This window comes from Bombus pascuorum, chromosome 4, assembly GCF_905332965.1.
Source record: "Bombus pascuorum chromosome 4, iyBomPasc1.1, whole genome shotgun sequence".
Taxonomy (NCBI): domain Eukaryota; kingdom Metazoa; phylum Arthropoda; class Insecta; order Hymenoptera; family Apidae; genus Bombus; species Bombus pascuorum.
The window spans coordinates 3,806,620-3,826,698 of NC_083491.1; the positions used below are offsets into that span (position 1 = coordinate 3,806,620).

The 20,079-nt window shown below is 36.6% G+C and overlaps 3 protein-coding genes across 4 annotated transcripts in view; 1 reads left to right on the forward strand and 2 right to left on the reverse strand.

Annotated features, from left to right (window-relative positions):
- Window positions 1-8,550: 8,550 nt before the first annotated feature.
- LOC132906204 (transmembrane protein adipocyte-associated 1 homolog) lies at window positions 8,551-14,089 on the reverse strand. 2 transcript variants are annotated; one of them, XM_060958171.1, is made up of 8 exons: window positions 13,948-14,089; window positions 13,254-13,453; window positions 12,895-13,190; window positions 12,623-12,819; window positions 12,486-12,546; window positions 12,223-12,409; window positions 12,014-12,143; window positions 8,551-10,412 (listed from the first exon to the last, which is right to left on the reverse strand). In XM_060958171.1, the coding sequence occupies exons 2-8, from the start codon at window positions 13,400-13,402 to the stop codon at window positions 10,260-10,262; spliced, it is 1,173 nt and encodes a 390-aa protein (XP_060814154.1). In that variant the 5' UTR covers window positions 13,403-13,453; window positions 13,948-14,089; the 3' UTR covers window positions 8,551-10,259. The 2 variants fall into 2 exon arrangements, with proteins under 2 accessions (XP_060814154.1, XP_060814153.1); XM_060958170.1 differs by lacking the exon at window positions 8,551-10,412 and having other exon boundaries at window positions 10,824-12,143.
- Window positions 14,090-14,772: 683 nt separating this feature from the next.
- LOC132906205 (ufm1-specific protease 1) lies at window positions 14,773-16,066 on the forward strand. Its single transcript, XM_060958172.1, has 3 exons — window positions 14,773-14,908; window positions 14,984-15,154; window positions 15,663-16,066. The coding sequence occupies exons 1-3, from the start codon at window positions 14,774-14,776 to the stop codon at window positions 16,020-16,022; spliced, it is 666 nt and encodes a 221-aa protein (XP_060814155.1). The 5' UTR covers window position 14,773; the 3' UTR covers window positions 16,023-16,066.
- Window positions 16,067-16,109: 43 nt separating this feature from the next.
- The window catches only part of LOC132906102 (dynein axonemal heavy chain 10), a 28,761-nt gene continuing 24,791 nt past the window's right edge, over window positions 16,110-20,079 (reverse strand). Inside the window, exons 51-61 of the mRNA XM_060957969.1 lie at window positions 19,729-20,067; window positions 19,423-19,624; window positions 19,198-19,340; window positions 18,940-19,101; window positions 18,292-18,595; window positions 17,912-17,929; window positions 17,620-17,831; window positions 17,258-17,425; window positions 16,874-17,053; window positions 16,552-16,698; window positions 16,110-16,474 (exon numbers count right to left, since the gene is read on the reverse strand). Of these exons, the coding sequence (XP_060813952.1) occupies window positions 16,328-16,474; window positions 16,552-16,698; window positions 16,874-17,053; window positions 17,258-17,425; window positions 17,620-17,831; window positions 17,912-17,929; window positions 18,292-18,595; window positions 18,940-19,101; window positions 19,198-19,340; window positions 19,423-19,624; window positions 19,729-20,067 (2,022 nt within the window). The 3' untranslated portion in view covers window positions 16,110-16,327. The remainder of the gene's footprint in view (window positions 16,475-16,551; window positions 16,699-16,873; window positions 17,054-17,257; window positions 17,426-17,619; window positions 17,832-17,911; window positions 17,930-18,291; window positions 18,596-18,939; window positions 19,102-19,197; window positions 19,341-19,422; window positions 19,625-19,728; window positions 20,068-20,079) is intronic.

The window sequence follows — 20,079 nt, forward strand, 5'->3', positions numbered from 1 at the left end:
TCGCCACAGCGCCCACGGCGTCGCCCTCGCCGGCGTCGGCGCTCATCGCGCCCAACTTACCCGCGGCTGCGCCCGCTTCCGCGTTCCTGCGTCCTCGAGTGGCCCGCCTTTGTCTTCGTGCCCATTCACCTCCCATCCTACCTAGCCAGGACGACGATCGTGGCGAGGTGCTTTGCATCCACGATGACGTGGAGGGTTGAAAATATTTTTCATTATTTTCCCGGGCTTGGAAGGACCGAGGCAAGGTGCTTTGCCTCCAGGACGACCCCGAGGATTGAAAATATTTTTCATTTTTATTCCATTCATTTTATTTCCTATGGCTAGCGACGTTAGCAGAGTTGGAAATTTGGATAGGTAGCTTTGGCAGGGAAGGACTATTGGAATATATATATATATAGGATATAGGAAGGAACAATTTATTTTTTTTTTTTGTCTGTATTTGATCAGACGAAAGGAGGATTGAAGTCAAATAGAATTCCTTTCGATGGCCAGCACAGGATTGACCATTGTATGTAACATGTAATGTCTTTACGTTAGAAGATCGATACGTGATCGATGTACGTTGTTATGCGTATAGTGATTGGGTACAAGGAGAATTAGTCTATTAAGAGCCAGACAGTGAAATAATGCGTGAAAGTTGTGTAAACGCGTCGACATTGGAAAACGTAAATATTAGATTATCACCTTGTAAAACGGAAGAAACTTTTCGGACAACCTAATAATTTGATGTTGTATTAAGAAGACCATTGTATCAATGGGAGATATAAAAATGAAGAATATCCTTGATTTGAAAGATTTGGTTTGTTATGGCGGCGTAAGTATTATAATTGAAATAATTTCTCGTAGCACTATAAGTACTTCGATTGATAATTTTATAAAATTGTTAGATCCAGATAAATGAGGAAATAACGAGAAAAGATATTAAACGAATCTTCAAAAGTTTCTTCCGTGATTACAATGGTTAAAGCCGGAATTGAACAACGCGAATTAAATAGATAGAAGTTGCAAATAAAAAATTCCATTAATACCACAATGGTATTTAATGGCTTAGGGCAGCAAAGAATCGAAGAAAGTTTGCAACGTGAAAGTTAGATAGGGTTGGCAATGTTCTCTCGAAGGGTGAAATTGATCGAAATTGCTGGTAGGAAAATGTTTGCTTTAGTAGTAGTCTCGATTACGTAGTATATACTTTAGCAAATTATCCTTTGCGCTATCTCTTAAATATACATATGACGTAATATTTGTTAACATATCTGTATTTCATAACGTAGCGTATAACTAATACATATATCCTAAATATATTTTTTTCCAAGGAAAAGCAAAAATAAAACTTTGCATCGTACGATTAATTGAATTTTCGAATTTATCCTTCCATTTTCAACTTATGCGCTTGTCATTGTAATTTTCTAAATAAACGCGCCTCTAATTAAACATGTCGTTAACAAAGTTCGTCTATCGTATCACGAAGATGAGGAAATATTTTTTCCAAGAAAAAGCAGAAATAAAACTTTGCATCGTACGATTAATTGAATTTTCAAATTTATTCTTTCATTTTCTACTTATACGCTCGTCATTGTAATTTTCTAAATAAACGCGCCTCTAATTAAACATGTCGTTAACAAAGTTCGTCTATCGTATCACGAAGATGAGGAAATATTTTTTCCAAGAAAAAGCAGAAATAAAACTTTGCATCGTACGATTAATTGAATTTTCAAATTTATTCTTTCATTTTCTACTTATACGCTCGTCATTGTAATTTTCTAAATAAACGCGCCTCTAATTAAACATATCGTTAACAAAGTTCGTCTATCGTATCGCGAAGGCGTGGAAATTTTTTCCAAGAAAAAGCAGAAATAAAACTTTGCATCGTACGATTAATTGAATTTTCGAATTTGTTCTTTCATTTTCTACTTATACGCTCGTCATTGTAATTTTCTAAATAAACGCGCCTCTAATTAAACATATCGTTAACAAAGTTCGTTTATCGTATCGCGAAACAGTGGAAATATTCTTTGATACTCCCCTATCTTTTTTTTAACAAAACATTCCTCCACGATGGTACAAAAGAAACCCGGTGGAGGGTATTTAAATCACCTCCTACTCTCGTTAATCCTCCTCCTCTTCCTCCTCCTCTCTGTTACCCTATTCGATCGCGTTTCACACGAGGGGACAACTGTTTATCGAAGTAATTAAAGAGGCGAGAAATACAGAGAGCCTACCGGTCGTTACGACGACGAAAATTACGGCTGGTGTTCTCGCGCCGTTCACACAAATTTAAAAGCCTCCGAGATATTACGCCGCGTCGCTCGCATTTTGTTATCCGCCTGAGAATCCGCATCGTCGCAAAATGAATTCATAAAGGCCGACAATAAGTTTTCCACAACGACACTGGAATTATATCAGTGTTAATTTCGCGGTGGAAATGCGAATACTTTGAAACATCGTTGGCTATTACGAAGCTGTCCGTACGATATAAAAAAAAAAAACGAATTTTCTCTTGCGAATAAGAGAACCTTTCATTCAAATTACATCGATCGATGCTTATCTAAAATCATAACGCCTTTGATAATATCTGTATAGAGACACGTGTTTATGAAATAATAGATCGATAACTATCTTTGAAAAAAAAGTGACGAAATTAACGACTAATGATTTCTAAACGATTTATTTAAAACCACAGCCTTTACGACGATATTTTTATGCGAAAATATCATGAGTTTATTAATTAAAAGATTGATGACTATCTATAACGCAAAGCAACGAAATTTGTGTGTGTAGGTACTTACAAGGAGATTTTATTAAACATTTTATGTTTACCGTTTGAACGAGCAAAGAGTTTTAATACCGTGAGAAGGCTATTATCATAAAAAGACGAGGTATTATCGATGCATTGTGCGTTAGACGGTGGATGGTTTCTAATTTTTTAAGAGTACAAATTATATCCCTTTGTATAGTACGGGATGTTTTCCGAAGATAGTTGGAGAGTGAGAAAATGCTGTAAAATTTCTTACAAAGAGATTCAACTGGATATAACATCTCGAGCAATTGAGAACAGCTTCTTTAGAGCCGTCTCAGTGAGGCGGAATCAATCAGAAATCTTTAGTCAAAGTGTCGATAGCAGTAACGTACAGATTTAGTGTCTGGCTAGGTACGATTTAATATTACTTATTCTGGAGAAATAATTTTTTTACTCTTCAATCTGCGAGATATATTAAAATATCTCTTTTTGTTCATAAGACGATATTGAGTAAAAATTTACAAAAGTGTACTCGTCGTATCTTCTTCCTGCGATTTTTGTATATTTATAAATTACAAAACGTGACAAATTCACGATCGTCAAATCTAAAAATACGAAAGAACTTATTATTTCAGTTATATTTCCGCGTTCGATCTGACCACAAAAATTAGTCCTTACCATAAACGTGATATCGTAAATTTAAAAACTTGAAAATTGCTATTTTCTTATTTAGATATATCTTTTCTCTATACTTAAATACAGATGTCTAAATACATCGATCTTTATTCCCCAAACACGGGATATTATAAATTCAGGAAATTAGAGATCAATCTCTCGTTACTTAAATAATATCCCTTCTCGATATCGAAATACAAAGAACGAGGGGTCTTTCAAAACTTTCATAAACGCTAATATTCCTGTAATTATCGTTTGAAAAATGTTTGTTCAAAATATCCGTTACAAATTTCGCTCAATTTATCAAGCAGAAATTGTCAAATAAAAATCTGACCGACGTTATCACGAAGCTTCACCACCGGATACCTCGAATCAATTTAAAACATCGAACAACCCGCGCGTATCAAAGTCAAACATTCGAGTGGTTGAGCAAACACATCCGCGTTAGCATTGTATGGTGGCGAAAGTGACATCGGTTCGAACAACAGGACGTGGGAGTTCGCGCGATCCTGTCGCATGACTTTTAGGACACCCTCTATTTGTATTCTGACCATGTTGGATGAAGACACATTTCGGCGCCGTCTCGTCGCCTATCTATTGATTGCAATTTGAGATGATGGGAGACGAGCGAACACGCGTTTATCCGAAAGTGTGTGCCCGTGTCAAGTTCTGTTCGGACAGCAATAAAATCCCCTTTTCTACCGGACCATCAAATCCCCTGGATTACCCTGACATCGACTAGGCCTGTACTCACGCGTTACATTATCATCTAGAAGTTAGAAGTATGTTCTGCATATTTATGCTGAACCTCTTGCTGATTTTGTTATTAATTTGAAATCAGTGCCATAGTATAAGTACGACAACAATTCCCTTTAACGCGACGGACTTTTAATCTTCGAAAGAGTCTTTTAAAGCAAGAGAATATCAAGCTGAGATTTCTTCAAATTTTTGAGTTTTAGCAAACGCGTAGCGATTCCAAAGTTTTGGCCGCTAAGTGTAAACGCACACGCGCTTAATAAACGACACAGGTTTGTTAAAAGACGCAAGTAACGCAAGTAAATGTTTCAGAATATGCTTTCGAAATAGAAAATGACTTAGCGATGAAAACATATCGAGATCGTATGTAAGCGTAATATCGTAAAATCAAAGTCACTAGCATTCGATTATATTTTTGTGTCGAACAAAGTACGAAATACGTAATATCTAGAAAAAGGAGAAAGCAGTTTTGTATTGTTTTGAAAATATACGTCGAATTTAATGGTAGAATCTATGTTTTGGAGGAGTGCGTCAGACGTCCACGTGGATTTCTTGTTTGATCGTTGAAATATCCTTGAACGTCGGGAAGTAGGTCCTCAGGCGCCGTTTAGCCGGCGTAAGAAACACATCCCAAGCTCCGTGGGAGAACAGAGACCATCCAAACGGGAAAAACAGAATAGAAATCGTCGAGCAGAGGGGTGTTCGATTGACGTGACTTTCAATATTCGAAACATGGTTTTTGGGGTAATGTATCAACTTGGAGAAAGATTTTGCTATACAGAAAGTCGGAAATTCTTTAGAAATTGTGTCGAATTGAAATGGAAGATTCACAGGACTTTTGGTTTCGGGTCAATTCACAGTATCATCGTCATTGAATTATTTACGTTAATTTTTGAATATTCTATTTGATAAAAAAATTGATATTGCTTAAAAAGTAATTGTATCTTTTTTATAAAATATTATTCAAAATTCTTCTGTGGTTCAGGGAAAATAGAGCGTCATCCGTATCGAAATAATTTTCATGTTAGAGATTCGTATTCGAGTCTCTTGTGAATAATATTCAGCGGAAGAAAATAATTTACTCGACTCGATAGATATCGAAAGTCGAACTACTTTTTCTCGTATTTCATTAGATTCATGAATAAACATTAGATTTCACTTTCAATAATATTTCAAAATCGCCTTTCCCTAATGTTGCAACTTGTTTTCAAGTATGTAAGAAGCCGACTGCTCTCTGTGTGAAGAATCGTTCCGCGCTCTTAAACCTTTCGAGGGTGCAGGCCAGTTTCCAAGAACGAAAAGTCTGGTAGAAAGTTGCCGCGCTCGTGGAACAACGTGTACGACTCTTTAAGTAGAAAAGAGCATGGCAGGAGAAAAACGTGTCTCACTGCGTAATAAACGGCGAGTGTCGCCTATAAAGAAACATCACATGGCAATTAACCTTGCTTACCATCCAATGTCGTAAAATAACATTTCCATTCTTCTATTTTCCTTCTGTAAGAGTTATGTTTCTACTGCAAATGGAAAGCTTATGATATTTTGCCAAGAACAGATTGCCATTTAAATCAAAATTACGGTTTATTAGAATAAAGAAAAAAATCCGAATTAAACGTTACTTCAATTTCGTAATTTGGTATTTAGATTTAATATGTGGAATATTAGCTGTTTTTTTTTTTCAGAAAATTAAGCATAATTGATACTTTTACGCGAGAATTATAATTATGCAACAAACAAGAAATTCAATTCGTTATTCTTTGTAAAGTGAATTCTTTAGCTACGTTTCTCTTAAAAATGTAATTATACATAATTGGTGATTTTATAAGAAGAAGGCTCGCACTTTTACGATAAACAGAATGTTACTTTCCTAGAAATTTAATCTTCACATTAACCATACGTAATTTCACAGCAGTAATTGTAATTAACGATTCTACACAATAAATCCGAACATTTCCACTGAATGAAAGCGTCCTTCGGTATGTAGCAGGAAACGAGCTATGTTTCGCGATATCACGCGTGTTACATCCTACTCAAATACACACGTATTAAACGCGACCCGACGTGACACAATCCCATTTTTTGGATCCTGGCCAAAACCGCATTTTCTCTATAGCACGAATCCTCGAACGTATAGCGATCGGTATCAAGGATTCTGAATACGTCGCAGGTCCATCGACGTATCATCTCAGCATTAGCATATTATATACACCTCACAAAATTCATTCAGTTTCATCGGTTCGAACAAATAGTACACTGTTCTTTCTCCTCCTGTCTTTCGCGAAAAACATCCAACAGCAGATTATAAAAGCTGTCGTTAATTATCTAGTTTTCACTGACGACGTATTTAGGCCAGTTCCTTGTTATTTTTGCAGCCGGCGACATTGTCTAAACTGCTCGGCATCTAGTGTCGGGAGGTTGATTAAAATCAAGCAAGACTTAATTAGGCCGGTATCATTAGGAGAGAAGCAGCGCTCTACTCGATCTCGATAACACGCCTCTGCTTGGTCAAGAACTCATTTACGTAACAAATTCTTCACCCCTTCGCGGATAACTATGTACGATATATCCCGTGGACTTAGTCTCGTGCAAAATATTTCGCCACCCGATGAAAACTCTCTTTCTCAGGCATTGTTGGAGGGGAAAAAATATTTCACTTATCGAAGGGAAAAAGAAATTCTATATATATAATTCTACATATTCGATATATATATATATAGAATTTTTCGAATTTTTCAATGACCCAATGAACTAATATATATATATATATATTATTATTATTATTATTATTATTATTCACTTATCGAAGGCAAAAAGAAATTCTATATATATAATTCTATATATTCAATATATATATAATATGAAAATATACATGCATAAGGAGAAATATCAATATACGAAATTTTGTTAAGTTCATTGAGCCTTTTGGGTAGTATCACTTTGTACATACGTAGACTATGAATATTTTACGATCAATTCGGTATTATCGATTAGGAGTGTGAATTATTGAAACCGATTCTGGCAGTGATAAAGGGGAATTTCGTGCTTTGTTTTCCGGCTAAAACTACGTCGAATATTTTTCGAATATTTTGTGACGTTTATTAACGTATCATCTCTTTTCCTTTAGTAGAAAGTACCGTTCATGGTGCTTTTATCAATTATTTCGCCTAGAATGATAATTATTTAATCGAGAATTCTTTTAATTATTCAACACCATACATCGTTAATATTCAGTATACATCCACTGAATGAACAGATAACTGGCTAGACTTCTTTAAATATTTCATTGCTTTTTAGCAGGAAGAAAAGGTTGTTAAAAATCTACATGACCTTTTTCTTTGTAATATCAAGTTTCTTCCAAAACTGTCGTTAAAATTTTGTTCCAGCGTCCAGCGATTGGCGATTAAAATAAAACAAAAGGAAGACCAGCCTGTTGCCTGTTTTTGTAAACAACGGGTGTTGATGCACTCTTTCGTGGCTCGTGCGAGAAAGACTGCACTCTGATATTGTGCAACGGAGCTCAATCGAACGGAAAGAGCCGATGATCGGTGTACTGTGACTAATCATTGCCCGGTAGCCTTGTCCATGAAAAGGTAGTGCAAGTTGGAGCGCGAATAATGCGCATGCATGCACTTTGTATTTATAGCCGCGATCCTATCGTGTAGCGAAAATTTAAGTGGCTCGAGTCTATCCACCTTACAAACCTTTCTAGTCGATGTTGTTGCAAAATCCCGTTCGTTTGACAGAACGCGATGTCAAAAAATTTTTGTCAATTTAATTACCAACTCTCGTCAGCTTTTTCCTTCGGATCCAAATAGTTAAATCGAAAATGATCGAGGTTTATAAAGGGAGAAATATGTTAAGGTTGATGAGATACTGGAAACCACCGTGAAGTTACTCAGTGATATCGGTGTTACGAGTTTCTAGCTCCAACGACTATACATAGTCTTCGGCTAAAGATAGCAATAGGGATAGAAGCTGAAGGCTTTAGCTTCAGTGGAAAGATAATATTGATATCGATCCGTTCGCAAGTAATCTGGTCTTCTATTTGTCATCCTATGATTTTGTAAAAATTATCGCTGAACAATGGTTTGGTTATTAGTTAATTATTGATCGGTTTATCTTTAGACTGAAGTTAATTGTAGCTTAACGAAAAATATATCAATTTCTTTGTAATGCGTAATGGCTCGTATAGACTGAGATACAGTTGTTAGAAACACTGTATTCCAGCAATTGGCCAATCTTATAAATACAAGATACTTCCTCGTTTTTCGTTAAAAATCGATTGATTTGAATCCAGATACGGTATTTCTGGTAATCGTATTTCTGTTCGTACGAGGCTTGACTGGATGGGATTCGTAAAGACGAGAAAGAAAAGTCTGGAAGCGTTCGATTGAAATGTAATTTTATTTTCATTAAATATATAATCATGTTACGCGATCCGAAGTATTGCCTTTCACATTCCACCCGACAATTACAAAAAAAAGCCTGATCACGATGGTCAGACATAATCAGAAGAGAACGCCTGGTAGAATTAGAGTAGAACGAGTTAGTGTGTTTAATTACGTGTACGTGTGAGTGTGGGTGAATCGACATTGCAATTGACAGAGAGATTCGGCCTCCAGAGAGTTTTCGATAAGTCTGTTCGTGGTATTTACACAGATCCGTACGGATCTGAACGTTAGAAAATGCACGAAAGGATGTGTAATGTGTATATTGCTGTTCGATCATTACCGCCAATGATCCTCTAAAGGAGCAATCGAATTATCGAGACGAGTTTAAAATCACCACATCGAACGAACATTTTTGAAGAGTGATTTCGAATTTTGAGACCTTGGTTCCTGACTAAAGTACATTTAAAAATGGTACAAAAATCGTTGGCTGGTTCGCGTTAAACATGACGATGTAGAGGGATCAGATCTATACGAGGGGGAAGAAAGATTAAAAGGAACCGTTTGGAACGCCTCAAAATGTCGATTATATCGTATCAACGTAATTGTCTTAACGCATTACATTCTGAGGATATTAATTAGAGTAAAATCAATGATTACTTATCGCCACTGGTTTCTGAATGATTCGTATTACGTATCAAATTGAGAAAAAGGCAGACGAATTTTGTCGTGTCCGATGCGGCTCTGCCAGAACTAGCACGTTCACAAATACGGACATACAATATCGATAAATATAACGTTATGTATTCTTGTATATATATATAATATATAATATATTAGTATATAAATAGCACGATCCTTTACACTAGAATACAGGGTGTATATACATATTACACGATGGATGGAGTCTTTCGTAAATAGTTTAAACGAAGTATCGAGGAGTTCTCCTTAAAATTCTAAGTTTTTTATGTTTCGATCCTCGCGAGTAAATCTTTATGCTCGTCACGGGAACCATTCTCCAATATTGTCCTTGCTCGTCGTTCATAAAATGCTTTCTTAATTGCAAAAGTAGGAAAATAGCGAGGGAGGTTCACCATGGATCGTGCTCAGATCTTTCGCTAAAGTTAGAGAGACCGGGAAGGCCTGTCTTTGGTGAAGAGGACGGAGAAACGATAAGCAAGTTGTCGAAAGTCGAATTCAACTGATGAAATCTGTCTCGAGAAGTTAGCAGCTCGCTGACCATTTCGATGTCGACATAATAAAATGCTTTCTTTCGTACATCGTCTAAACATTTTCCCTAATAGTACGAATCATCTAATCGATTAAGTACGAAACTCTATTCGCCTGAACGGAGAATAAGAAACTCAACTTTATCCTTTTTCAAATAGCACACGACCGCTTATTTCATCTTGATACTATCACAAGAAATAAAAATGAAATCAAAAGAATGTTTCATCAACGTTGCACTGTTCTAAAAATGTTCGTAGCGACTAGATTCTTTCAGTGAAATCGTACGGGGTTCTTTCGTTCTAGTTTCATTCTTTAAAGGGGAGATTCGAACGATGGAACACGTTTTTTTTTTTTTCAATGGATTTCGCGCAGTAGTTCACTTTCAATGAAATTGAACTCGATCGTTGAACTAATCGTTGAATCCATGTTCGTGACCGTAACTGTAAGTCGAATCACGCCAGACACGATCAGCTCGTTCACTGTTGATAACCGTTCGCCTGGGCTTGGCCTTCTTGACTATCTATACTGTAACCGGTTATGCTATCCGGACTCTGCAGAGACGCCGCGTACAGTGGATTCACCGGTGTGGAGTTTGTGTCGAACTGGGTCGAGTCATAGACACTGTGATTCTGCGAACAAAAGAACAGTTCTCGTTGCACCGTTTAACAAAGCTGTGAGAAGTGGCAGCGGACAATATAGAACGTTTCGTCATAAACAAAATTTGGATGATCGCAAAAAATCTAGAAACTTTAAAAGTCTTTAAAATTGATAAAAATTTGATTTCGTGCAAAGACATTATGCAGTGAAAATTTCCACTACTATACATAATATAAGGTTCGTGTACTTTCAAGCTGAGTGCAAATAATTCATATATCCCACTTCTTTTGTGTCTTTGTCTTTGCTGTTTCTTTTTTCTTCTTTGGAGGTAAAAAAAAGCGAACGATAGGGTTTGATGCGAGGAATATGTTGGTTGCTACACAAAACAAAAATATTAGCGTTATCCACTGCCAAGTTAGTGTAAATAAATAAAACCAAGTGCATCAGCTACATTAATGAGTTTAATTAAATCTAGACATGCTATATATATACACATAATAAAGCATCTTGTGCGCACCTCTATTTTACACTATGATACATCTATATTGTTATTTAACAAGTACGCGTTATAATTCTTCCGTGTTAAAGGATAATTCACTTTATTCTAATTGATAAAATGAATCGAATTTAAAAGATTAAAATTTTCTTATATAAAACTAATGACTTAGACTTTACACCGATTACTAAAACAAATATTTACAGCAATTCATTCTGCATATAAGATTTAGTGTAATGTGGGAGAAGAAGGACTAGGATTTACTTCGATATTTTTCTCGTTGTTTTGAGTGTTCGAAGTTGTCAGAGATAATAAATAATCACTCAGTCCACCGGACACCTTTTTCTTTGTATTTTGCTTCCTTTGTTTTTCGTATACCTCTTCGCTTGTTGAAGAAACAGGCTTAGATAATAAATGTTGCGTGACGGTTGAAGTATCTGCTGAATCAGAGAATGTGTCTTCAACATCGACTTCAGACATTGCAGTGCCAGTGTACTGCTTCAAAGGACTCGATTCTTTCTTTTGTACAGTTTGCAAATCTTGCGCAGTAGTATTGCCTTTCGTCAAAGACTCTTGATGAGGCGTACTGCTATCCAGAATGGATTGCAACGTATTTTCTAGCGGTGGAATTTCAAAAAATTTACCGGATACGTTACTTTCAGATCTCTGTCGTTCGTGCGTCAAGCTACCCTTTCTCGCTAAGGAGAATAAATTAGTGTTGCTATCGTTTAACCGGGGTTTATACAAAAAGCTGCTAGCGGTGTTTGGCGCGAAAAGCAAATTTGAGACGCTACTAGGCCCACCGTACTTGAATTGTGATGTAGACCTGCTCTCCCAAGTATGGTGAGTCAATTTTAGATCTAGCGAGCTCTTTTTGGAATCGATAAAATTGTCGGATTTCGTTAGAGGATAGTTCTTGAGGTCGGAAGTGCTTTTTTCTGTGCTCAGGCGTCTGGAAAAGCTTTTGATGCCGGATGTGGATCGATATAAAGCGGCTGGGGAATCGTAGATACATCCACTACCACTTCTGGAGTCTTTGGTGGATGCTAAGGAGTGCAGGGAGGTTTCATGTTTTGAGCTGGATGATTTTAACACTTGCGAACCATACAAGGGCATGTGAATAGATGGAGTATGGACCTGATAAATATAATCGCTGTCTGTTTTTAACGAGGAGAAGCTCTGTTGATGCGGCAACGATACCGTGTCTTCATCCATTGCATCGTCTACTTGTGCCTTGTATGAAAACATTATCGAAGGTTGTGAAACTCTGTAACAAAATTTCTCATTTGTCCCTGTCCGCAATTTCTCGGATATTAAATTATTTTTGGACATATGTAGTAACTTACCCAAAAAATTCAGACAAGAATGTATGATAAACCAAAGGTGTAAAAAGTGTCAAATAAACTGCAGCAGTGAAATCCACGACACATAATCCTACTGGATTTTGTGTGTAATTTAAAAAGCCTGCTCCAATTGATTGTACTAAGTCCAGCATAGCTAACGTACCAGCGTAAATGTAAAAACTTTTTTTTGCTGTAAAAAAAAAAAGATACTTTGTAACATATAGATACGTATAAAGCACTGAATATGATGAGGTTGATCAACGTACTTGGAAGGGTTAAACGGTCTCGTAACCGTGTCCATGGCAGTATTAATATAAAAAGATATATCTGTAACAAAATTGTAATAATAACTAGGATTGTTTGCAGTGAATATGCGTCGATGCTTATTTCATTGTAGATTTACCATTGTGAAAACAAGACTGCTGCAAAACCAAAACATCATTCCCCCATGACCAAACACATAAAAATCTCTACTAGGGATATGGAATGTATCATCTGGTAAAACTAGCTCCAAAGTTCCTTGGGTTATGGTAAAAGCCAATGCTATAAATGACGTGGCAAGTAATACCCTACGAATACTTGAGCGACTATCCAAATGTCCTACAAATAAATAGTTATGTATTTGGAATTTTTTTAAATAAGCAATCTTAAATAACAAAAGCAAAATCAACTCACCAAAAGCCAAACCAAATATAACCACGCTCATCTCTGTGGACAACAGGAAAAATCTCACTGTTACCCACAGTATTTTGTCTGCTTTGCCACCAACAGTGGCTGCTGCATTTACAGTCATTGAAACGATACATCTTATCACTGAAATCACTACATTACAAATGACAAGTCCGTAAAATGCTAAAAATATTGGACTACTCGTTGCTCGTAATTTAAGCCGTGCTCTATTAAATCTCACTGTGATAAATAAAAGAAACAAGAGGTTTGGTATCAATATGACAATGTCCCATATTCGTACTCTGCAAAACAAAAAATAAATTGGTACAGGAGATCTGTAAAAACATTCCTAAATTAACACTTACCTTGAATCTTTGATTTCTTTATACAGGATCATCTTGCAAAAATGCTCCTCATCATCCATTGGTGAACTAACATTAGGAATCATCGTACTGCTCAGATCATATGTGTGTAACCAACTTTCAGAGACCTCTTCGCGCACTGCACCATACATATTTCTCGTTTTGTTACACACTTTATATCTGAATCATCTCTCAACTTTACACTGGTAAACAAAAAAGTGACAGTATGTGTCATCCTAATGTAAAGTACAACAAGTAATGTCTACAACGTAAAAACACATTGCGCTTACGAAATCGTATGTTTATTCAATCGAAAAGAAGGTATAAACTAGAAATTCCTGTCTATCTCATCAAAGCATTCAAACTCACTTTTCTGAAGCATTGCTTGCTAATTAAGGTGACATAATAAACATAACCTAAAATACTTGGCAATATTCCCAAGTGACGACCTTCGAACCCGCTAGAAACCGATGACCGACCAAAATAACGACAAATAAACATTGAACTAACCCCGAAACTGTTTCCACGAAATAAATACTCTTTCTTATTGTTTAATCAGTGGAAAATCGATAAACGGTAAGTCTATTGTGTACCTGTCAAATTGACACGATGCCATGGCATATAAAATCAAGAAATTACATTCGAATAGATTAACACTAATTGAATAAGGTTCACGGGCAAGATTTACGCGACTTACCCATTAGGTGCATAATATTATCGTTCTCATCTTCCTCGGAGGTAAACTATAACTCGCTGCTAGCACGGTTTCGAATTTTTGTTCCGCGTGTATAATTTCGCGCAGTTATTTTCCGCTGCTACCGCACTTATTTGTCCGTCTGTCTTATCCACACACGGTCGTCTGGTCTGATTGGCATTTTGCTATGAAATCCCAGTGTCCATTCTATCGGTCAGCTTCACGCTGATCACTCTGTCCCTCTCTTTTTTTCGCTCGCAGTAACGCCACACCGAGCTACCAAGAACCGTGTATTTGATAACCAGTAAGAGGAACGCGTAACGAAGTGCGCGTGACGGCGTAGTATGTGATTTCACGTCCGTATCAAATATACGTTTATACGAGGAAAACGACGATAGTAGACGAGAAACGAGAGAAGATATTCGCAGGTGACGCCACGACTTAACGCCTATCATAAAGGCAGCGCTTCCTCTTCTGCTCGTGAAACAACGACTTTCGAACGACGATACGGACGCGTAGATCGTAGATTACGAAAGGTTTTCTCGATCGTCAGTCGCTTTCACTGAATCATTATTGCAACGATGACGGTACGGTGAGCAAGTTAGTTGGATAGGTTAGGTTGTTGAAGGAAAAATACACGGAATGGCCGCGAATTACTGCTGAACCGGGAAATACGAAGCTTCGCGCTCTATTTACCATTCCGTACGAACCACGGTCTGTTTAAGGATTTTTCGAAGCGGTTACGACAGACGCGAAAGTAGAGTGGCTTTACGTGGCTCGTTGGATGGAACGAAACGGGTAATTGTCCAATGATTTTCGTAAGATAACGATGACCGTCGATTATTCGAGCGATTTATTGAGAAACGTTCACCGTGATATCCCTGCGCCGGAAGTCGGTCAAAGTTTCTTCGTTCAAGGGGATTACGAGTATTGGCACTATGGTTGCGATGGTTTTAACGATAAGGTCTGTAATTTGAAGTTATTTTTTGGAGAGAATATCAATGGAGAAGAGAGAGAAACAGTGAAATATCGAATTTAGGGTTGGGGATGTGGATATAGAACTCTGCAAACAATATGCTCGTGGGTTATAAGGAACCGGAACTTGGACCAAACCGTCCCAAATATCAAACGTATACAGGAAGTACTCGTCACGCTGGATGATAAGGAACAATCATTTATTGGATCCAGGGAGTGGATAGGGAGTTTCGAAGTAAGCCAATGTGTGAAGAATTACCGAAAAAATATCTTGCAAGAATAATTATTATACAGAATAATTATATATATAATTATACAGCCTGTATCATAAATCCTGATGAAATAAGAGAGGCATTAATTTTCCTTTCAGAAGTAACTCGAATTTTTATATTCAGAAATTGTATTAGATACAAATTTATCCATTCCACTGAAAAACATTTTTTTATTCCTACTGAATATTCATCAAGTGATACACGCGCACTTGACTTACCTTTTATTTATAAGAAACAGCTAAAAAGATAATACTAATTTGATAGATCTTTCACCCGTACTTGCAGGAAAGTATCTTCTTTTTGTTCGTACCACGATTTTTGATATACTCTACAGCGTTTTAAACCGTTCTAAACGCAATTTCCGTGAACTTTATTTTTAACATTTATGTCCATTAGCGATACGGCCGATAAGCAGTATCTACTCTTTTACCAAAAATAGAAGTAAACAAGCTAATGTCAGTTATGTTATAGGTATGCCTTGTATTGAATCACTTGTACGAGGTTCTCAGTAAAATCGTGCATGTTCCAAATGGTAGAGCCTTGCGGGACCAAGTTTCAGTTATCAAGGGTCACTTCGAGGAATTCGGTAGTCCAATCATGATGGGAGGAGATAGGGATTGTTCAAGTAAGTGCGTTGTAGGAATCCATGAGGGTGCAAACAACATCTATTTGTTAATCGTGGATCCGCATTTCGTTGGTCGAGCAACAGGAACAGAACAATTAGAGAATTATCGTTGGGTGAAATGGCAACGTTTGGATGATTTCGTTGGCAGCTCCTTTTACAATCTCTGTTTACCTCAGATCAAGTTTATAAGTGGATACAATAAATAGTATACTGTATATACATGTAAATATATCTGCATTTTCCATAATTATTTTTCGCGTACTTTAATTCTATTGAAAGGTTATCTTCATAAAAAAAAAAAAAAGAAAAAGAAAAATTTGGTGTATGGGATATTTTAAATAAAAAAGAAAATATTACAAAGTTACATAAATATAATGTAATGGTTGATATTTTTAGAAAGATTTCTTTTAATATATTTGGAAAGATATTCACTGTACATGGAATGTCTTTGTATATTGCGTTTCTTATAAAATAATAATTATTACTGTAATCGTATGTAACTCTTAGCTATTTAATCGGTATTTAACACTAAACAAACTCCTTGCAATACCCAGTGAGATATGTGTTCCGTGGTGGCGAGGTTTGCCTCGAAAACCAGACCTACCCCCATGGCGTTCCTTCGATTAGACGTAGTGTACACTGGCGTTCTAAAAGTATTCTATAATTCACAAAATTACACATTAATTATTTAAACAATTTCAATCAATTTTACGTAAATTAATATCATTTCATTACCTGAAGTCTGAGTCTATGAGCTTCTACTGGAATGATGATGAGAATTGGTAATTCTTCTATCAGGATTTTTGGATGTGATCTTTTAAGACATTGTTCTTGTAGATCCCATCTAGCCCCTTCCAAATATAATCCACTCACGTAACAACCCTAAGGTATTTAATTATTATTTATCTGTATAGTTTGGCAAAATTCAAATACCATTGCTATAAATCAATCAAAATATCAATCGGAGTGCTTATGAACGCTTCTCTATCTATATTTCTATTCGTTCAACTTTTGAAAACGAAATCAGGATGGTGATGTATGATGAATTATTGGTTACCTGGTCGGGTCTTTCCTCTACGTTTTCAGGTCTTGTAAATCTCGATACTGCTGTGTATGTGAGAGAACGATCCAAAGACCAACTATTTCTGCGACAAGCCATTTGCACGAGAGCTGCTAAATAAGTTTCCGGGATGTGTAGCCCGGCTAACCAGAGAACTATAGGCTCGCTCGTCGTAGACTAATAATTTTAGAAAAATCTATTAGAAACGGTTCTTTTAACTTTGGTACAAGAACTTTGGTTCAATATTTTATTTAATGTTGAAATCTTTCGCCAAGCGAATTTTATTTTCGATTGGATATTTAACGAAGAAGAAGAAGATAATTTTCAATGTTTTCGATAAATCAATAAATCGTAGAATCTATGCTGATTGTAATATCTCACCCAATTAGTGTACTGTTGTATCCTCTTCTCGAAATGTTCCATCCATCCACCAAGATTTTTCCTCGTGTCTGGCGCTAGTATGGCCCATTCTTGCGGCAATACGCCATTGTATAATGCCGCGGATATATTTTCGAGGGTCATGTCCATTCCAATTTCTCCAGCGATAGCCTAACGATATATAAATATAAAAATATGCAATCCTTAAAAGATTATCAAAGAAAATCACATTTAGCCTATCACAGGAGAAATTTCACTCTAGCGCGTTTCTTTTATTTCGGAAATCAATAAAGTCGTATACTCGTGGAAGCTTTGAAATGTTGAAAGTTGATTTACGCTTGTATGAGAGGGAAGGAAGTATAGACCTTTCTCAACTGCGTTAATGTCCTCCTCATTACTCTAATCAGCGTATTAAATCTCTCCAATTCTTGGAAAAGAACAATCGTGGTTGGAGTTATCGTTGGACCAAAATGTTTCCTCACTTTAACGAGATCGTACTCGACAGGAACTTTATTCAATATGTCTTTCGCAATGTTGTCGATAAATTCATCTTTACTTATTCCAATTCCACTGACTTCTAAATAATAAAACAATGTTTCTCGTAATTCGGACAAAAAGAGAATTATTTGTAGACAGTTATTTGTAGAAAAAACTTACTCCTTTTATCCAGGCGTACTAGAGAGAAATACATTTTTATAGCACGATATCAGAACGATAAATTGGAGAATTGGACAATTTGGAACGAAAGCTTGTCAAATTTTTCAATTTTATAATATTAATGCAACTCGAACGTAGCTCATACAAAAATTTATCTTAATCGAAAGATCTACAATTTCATGATTCTGCTCTACGATATACAAGTAATTTACGTTCTAACATAAAGTAGGATTATTTGAGACATCTACGATATTCTTTTGCTCGCTAAAAAAGAAAAAGAAATAAAAAATGACGAAGCTTGTTTTTGTTATGAACCCTCCAATTATTCAGACGACAAATCGATTAATCCCATTATCAAACTACCTTGATTGCGTGCTTACCAGTTTGTGGTTGCAGTTCTATAAGATTGTTCCACATTTCTTTCGCAGCTTGAGTGAAGTAGCCAATTTCGGCATTTGGGTGCAGTCCAAAGACATCTGGACTGTTCACCAGAGGTAATCCCTCGATGAACTCGAGATAATCTTCTAATTCGCCTTCCGGGGGGATCACGTAATCGACTTCCTCGTCGTGATAAAAGTGGAAGGGTTGAAAGCTGTCGAAAAGGAAATCTCCGAAGTATTCGTCCATGTAGGTTTCGGATACTCGACGATCGTAGCTGTCTATCACTCGTCCACCGTACATTACCTAAATTTCGTAAAATTTAAAATTTCTTAGCTGAAGATTGGAAAAATAGATGTTTAGAGTAGCTTTTCGTAGACGATTACCTGAATTCGTATAAAATTCAAATTTTTGAATTTAATCATTGAGAAGTTGTAAAAAAGAAGTTCTACTTAAAATTGTCAAATGTTTGAAAGTTCGGCAAATATCTAAGAACTGCAGATTCTTTTACTCGAAATGCTTTAAAATCCGTGTCATATTCGGAATGTTTTACGACAGGCGATAAAACAAGATAATCTCGTTTAAAACTAAACTACCTTTCTTAAATATCGTAAAAGACAAAGCTCTGGCTAGTCATGCATAAAACATACTTCTCCTATCAAATATTTCAAGCTGTTCCAAGGGAGCCTGGGATCTTTCGCTGTGAACGCCTTGGTCAAATAAGTATTCAGAATAATACAGCATACATTGAAATCCGATTCATTGAAATCGTAATTTATATTCCAGCCAATCTTGTCGTATCTCCTTCTCTCCTACCGAGCGTAATCAAACAGTCAATTCATCGTAATATACGAGGCTTCGCTCTTACTCGGTTAAGTAATACTTGGGTTAATTCTGGTCTGACTCACTTGAATAACCGCGTGATAGAATGCTAATACGTAAATTAAATGTTTGTAGGCAGGATGTGCACAACTTTCAAGCATTCGAGGCCTGATTTTTAAATAAGTATTCTGGAGATTTAATTTCAATCCACTAGGTGGCTCTGTGACCACTAAAAACACAAATTGAACATTATTTCATAAAAGCTTATTTAAAGGAAGAAATGGCAAAGGATTTGTTTACTCTGAAGTAACCTTTCAAAGATTGCTGCAATATTCCGATAGGAAAAGTGGGAGTCGGATCAGTCGTGAGCCACAACCGGAAATCGGGATGAGGTTTTCCAACTTCATCCAACAGTTTCTCTAGTTCTCTGGTGAAACTTAACAGTAAATGACAATTTTGGAACATTAACCATTGTCCTCTAGACACTGCAACTTCTAACAACTCTATCGCAGTCTGAAATGTCAAATTGAAGAAAGCATGCGTCAATTTTTCTCAAAGTCTAAAGAACTTCGATCCTACGGGGGTCAATTAAATAATTAACAAATTAAATAATCTACCTTCTCCTGACCCTGTCCAAGGGACAAATATTTGAATTTTCCGCCTCCACAACCGTGTTTGTCTGCCAATTTCATTAGTTCCGAGGAAGGATCAGATCCAGGGCTTAGAATGAAAATAACAGGCATTGTAGGCGTGCTTTGTTCCAAGATTAATTCGAGACTAATGTGAGGGGGTGTGATGTATTCTTCTCCCATAGTCTCGCTGATGTAATCGATCACACTCCGATAAACTCGATCGACGCGGAAACAGCGTATCAACATAAGCTTTTCGAAGGGTTTCAATTTGGCGGAGTAGTCCAGAGGAAAGTCCACAGCCTCTGGGGCGTCCGTGTCGTACCACTGAAAGATTTT

Coding starts and splice junctions, on each gene's coding strand:
- LOC132906204 (XM_060958170.1), bottom strand. CDS start 13,402: ATGTATGGTGCAGTGCGCGAAGAGGTCTCTGAAAGTTGGTTACACACA. Junction 12,820..12,894: donor TATATTTGGTTTGGCTTTTG/GTGAGTTGATTT, acceptor ATTTATTTGTAG/GACATTTGGATAGTCGCTCA. Junction 12,144..12,222: donor TTCTTGTCTGAATTTTTTGG/GTAAGTTACTAC, acceptor ATTTTGTTACAG/AGTTTCACAACCTTCGATAA.
- LOC132906205 (XM_060958172.1), top strand. CDS start 14,774: ATGACCGTCGATTATTCGAGCGATTTATTGAGAAACGTTCACCGTGAT. Junction 14,909..14,983: donor GCGATGGTTTTAACGATAAG/GTCTGTAATTTG, acceptor TATCGAATTTAG/GGTTGGGGATGTGGATATAG. Junction 15,155..15,662: donor AGTGGATAGGGAGTTTCGAA/GTAAGCCAATGT, acceptor GTTATGTTATAG/GTATGCCTTGTATTGAATCA.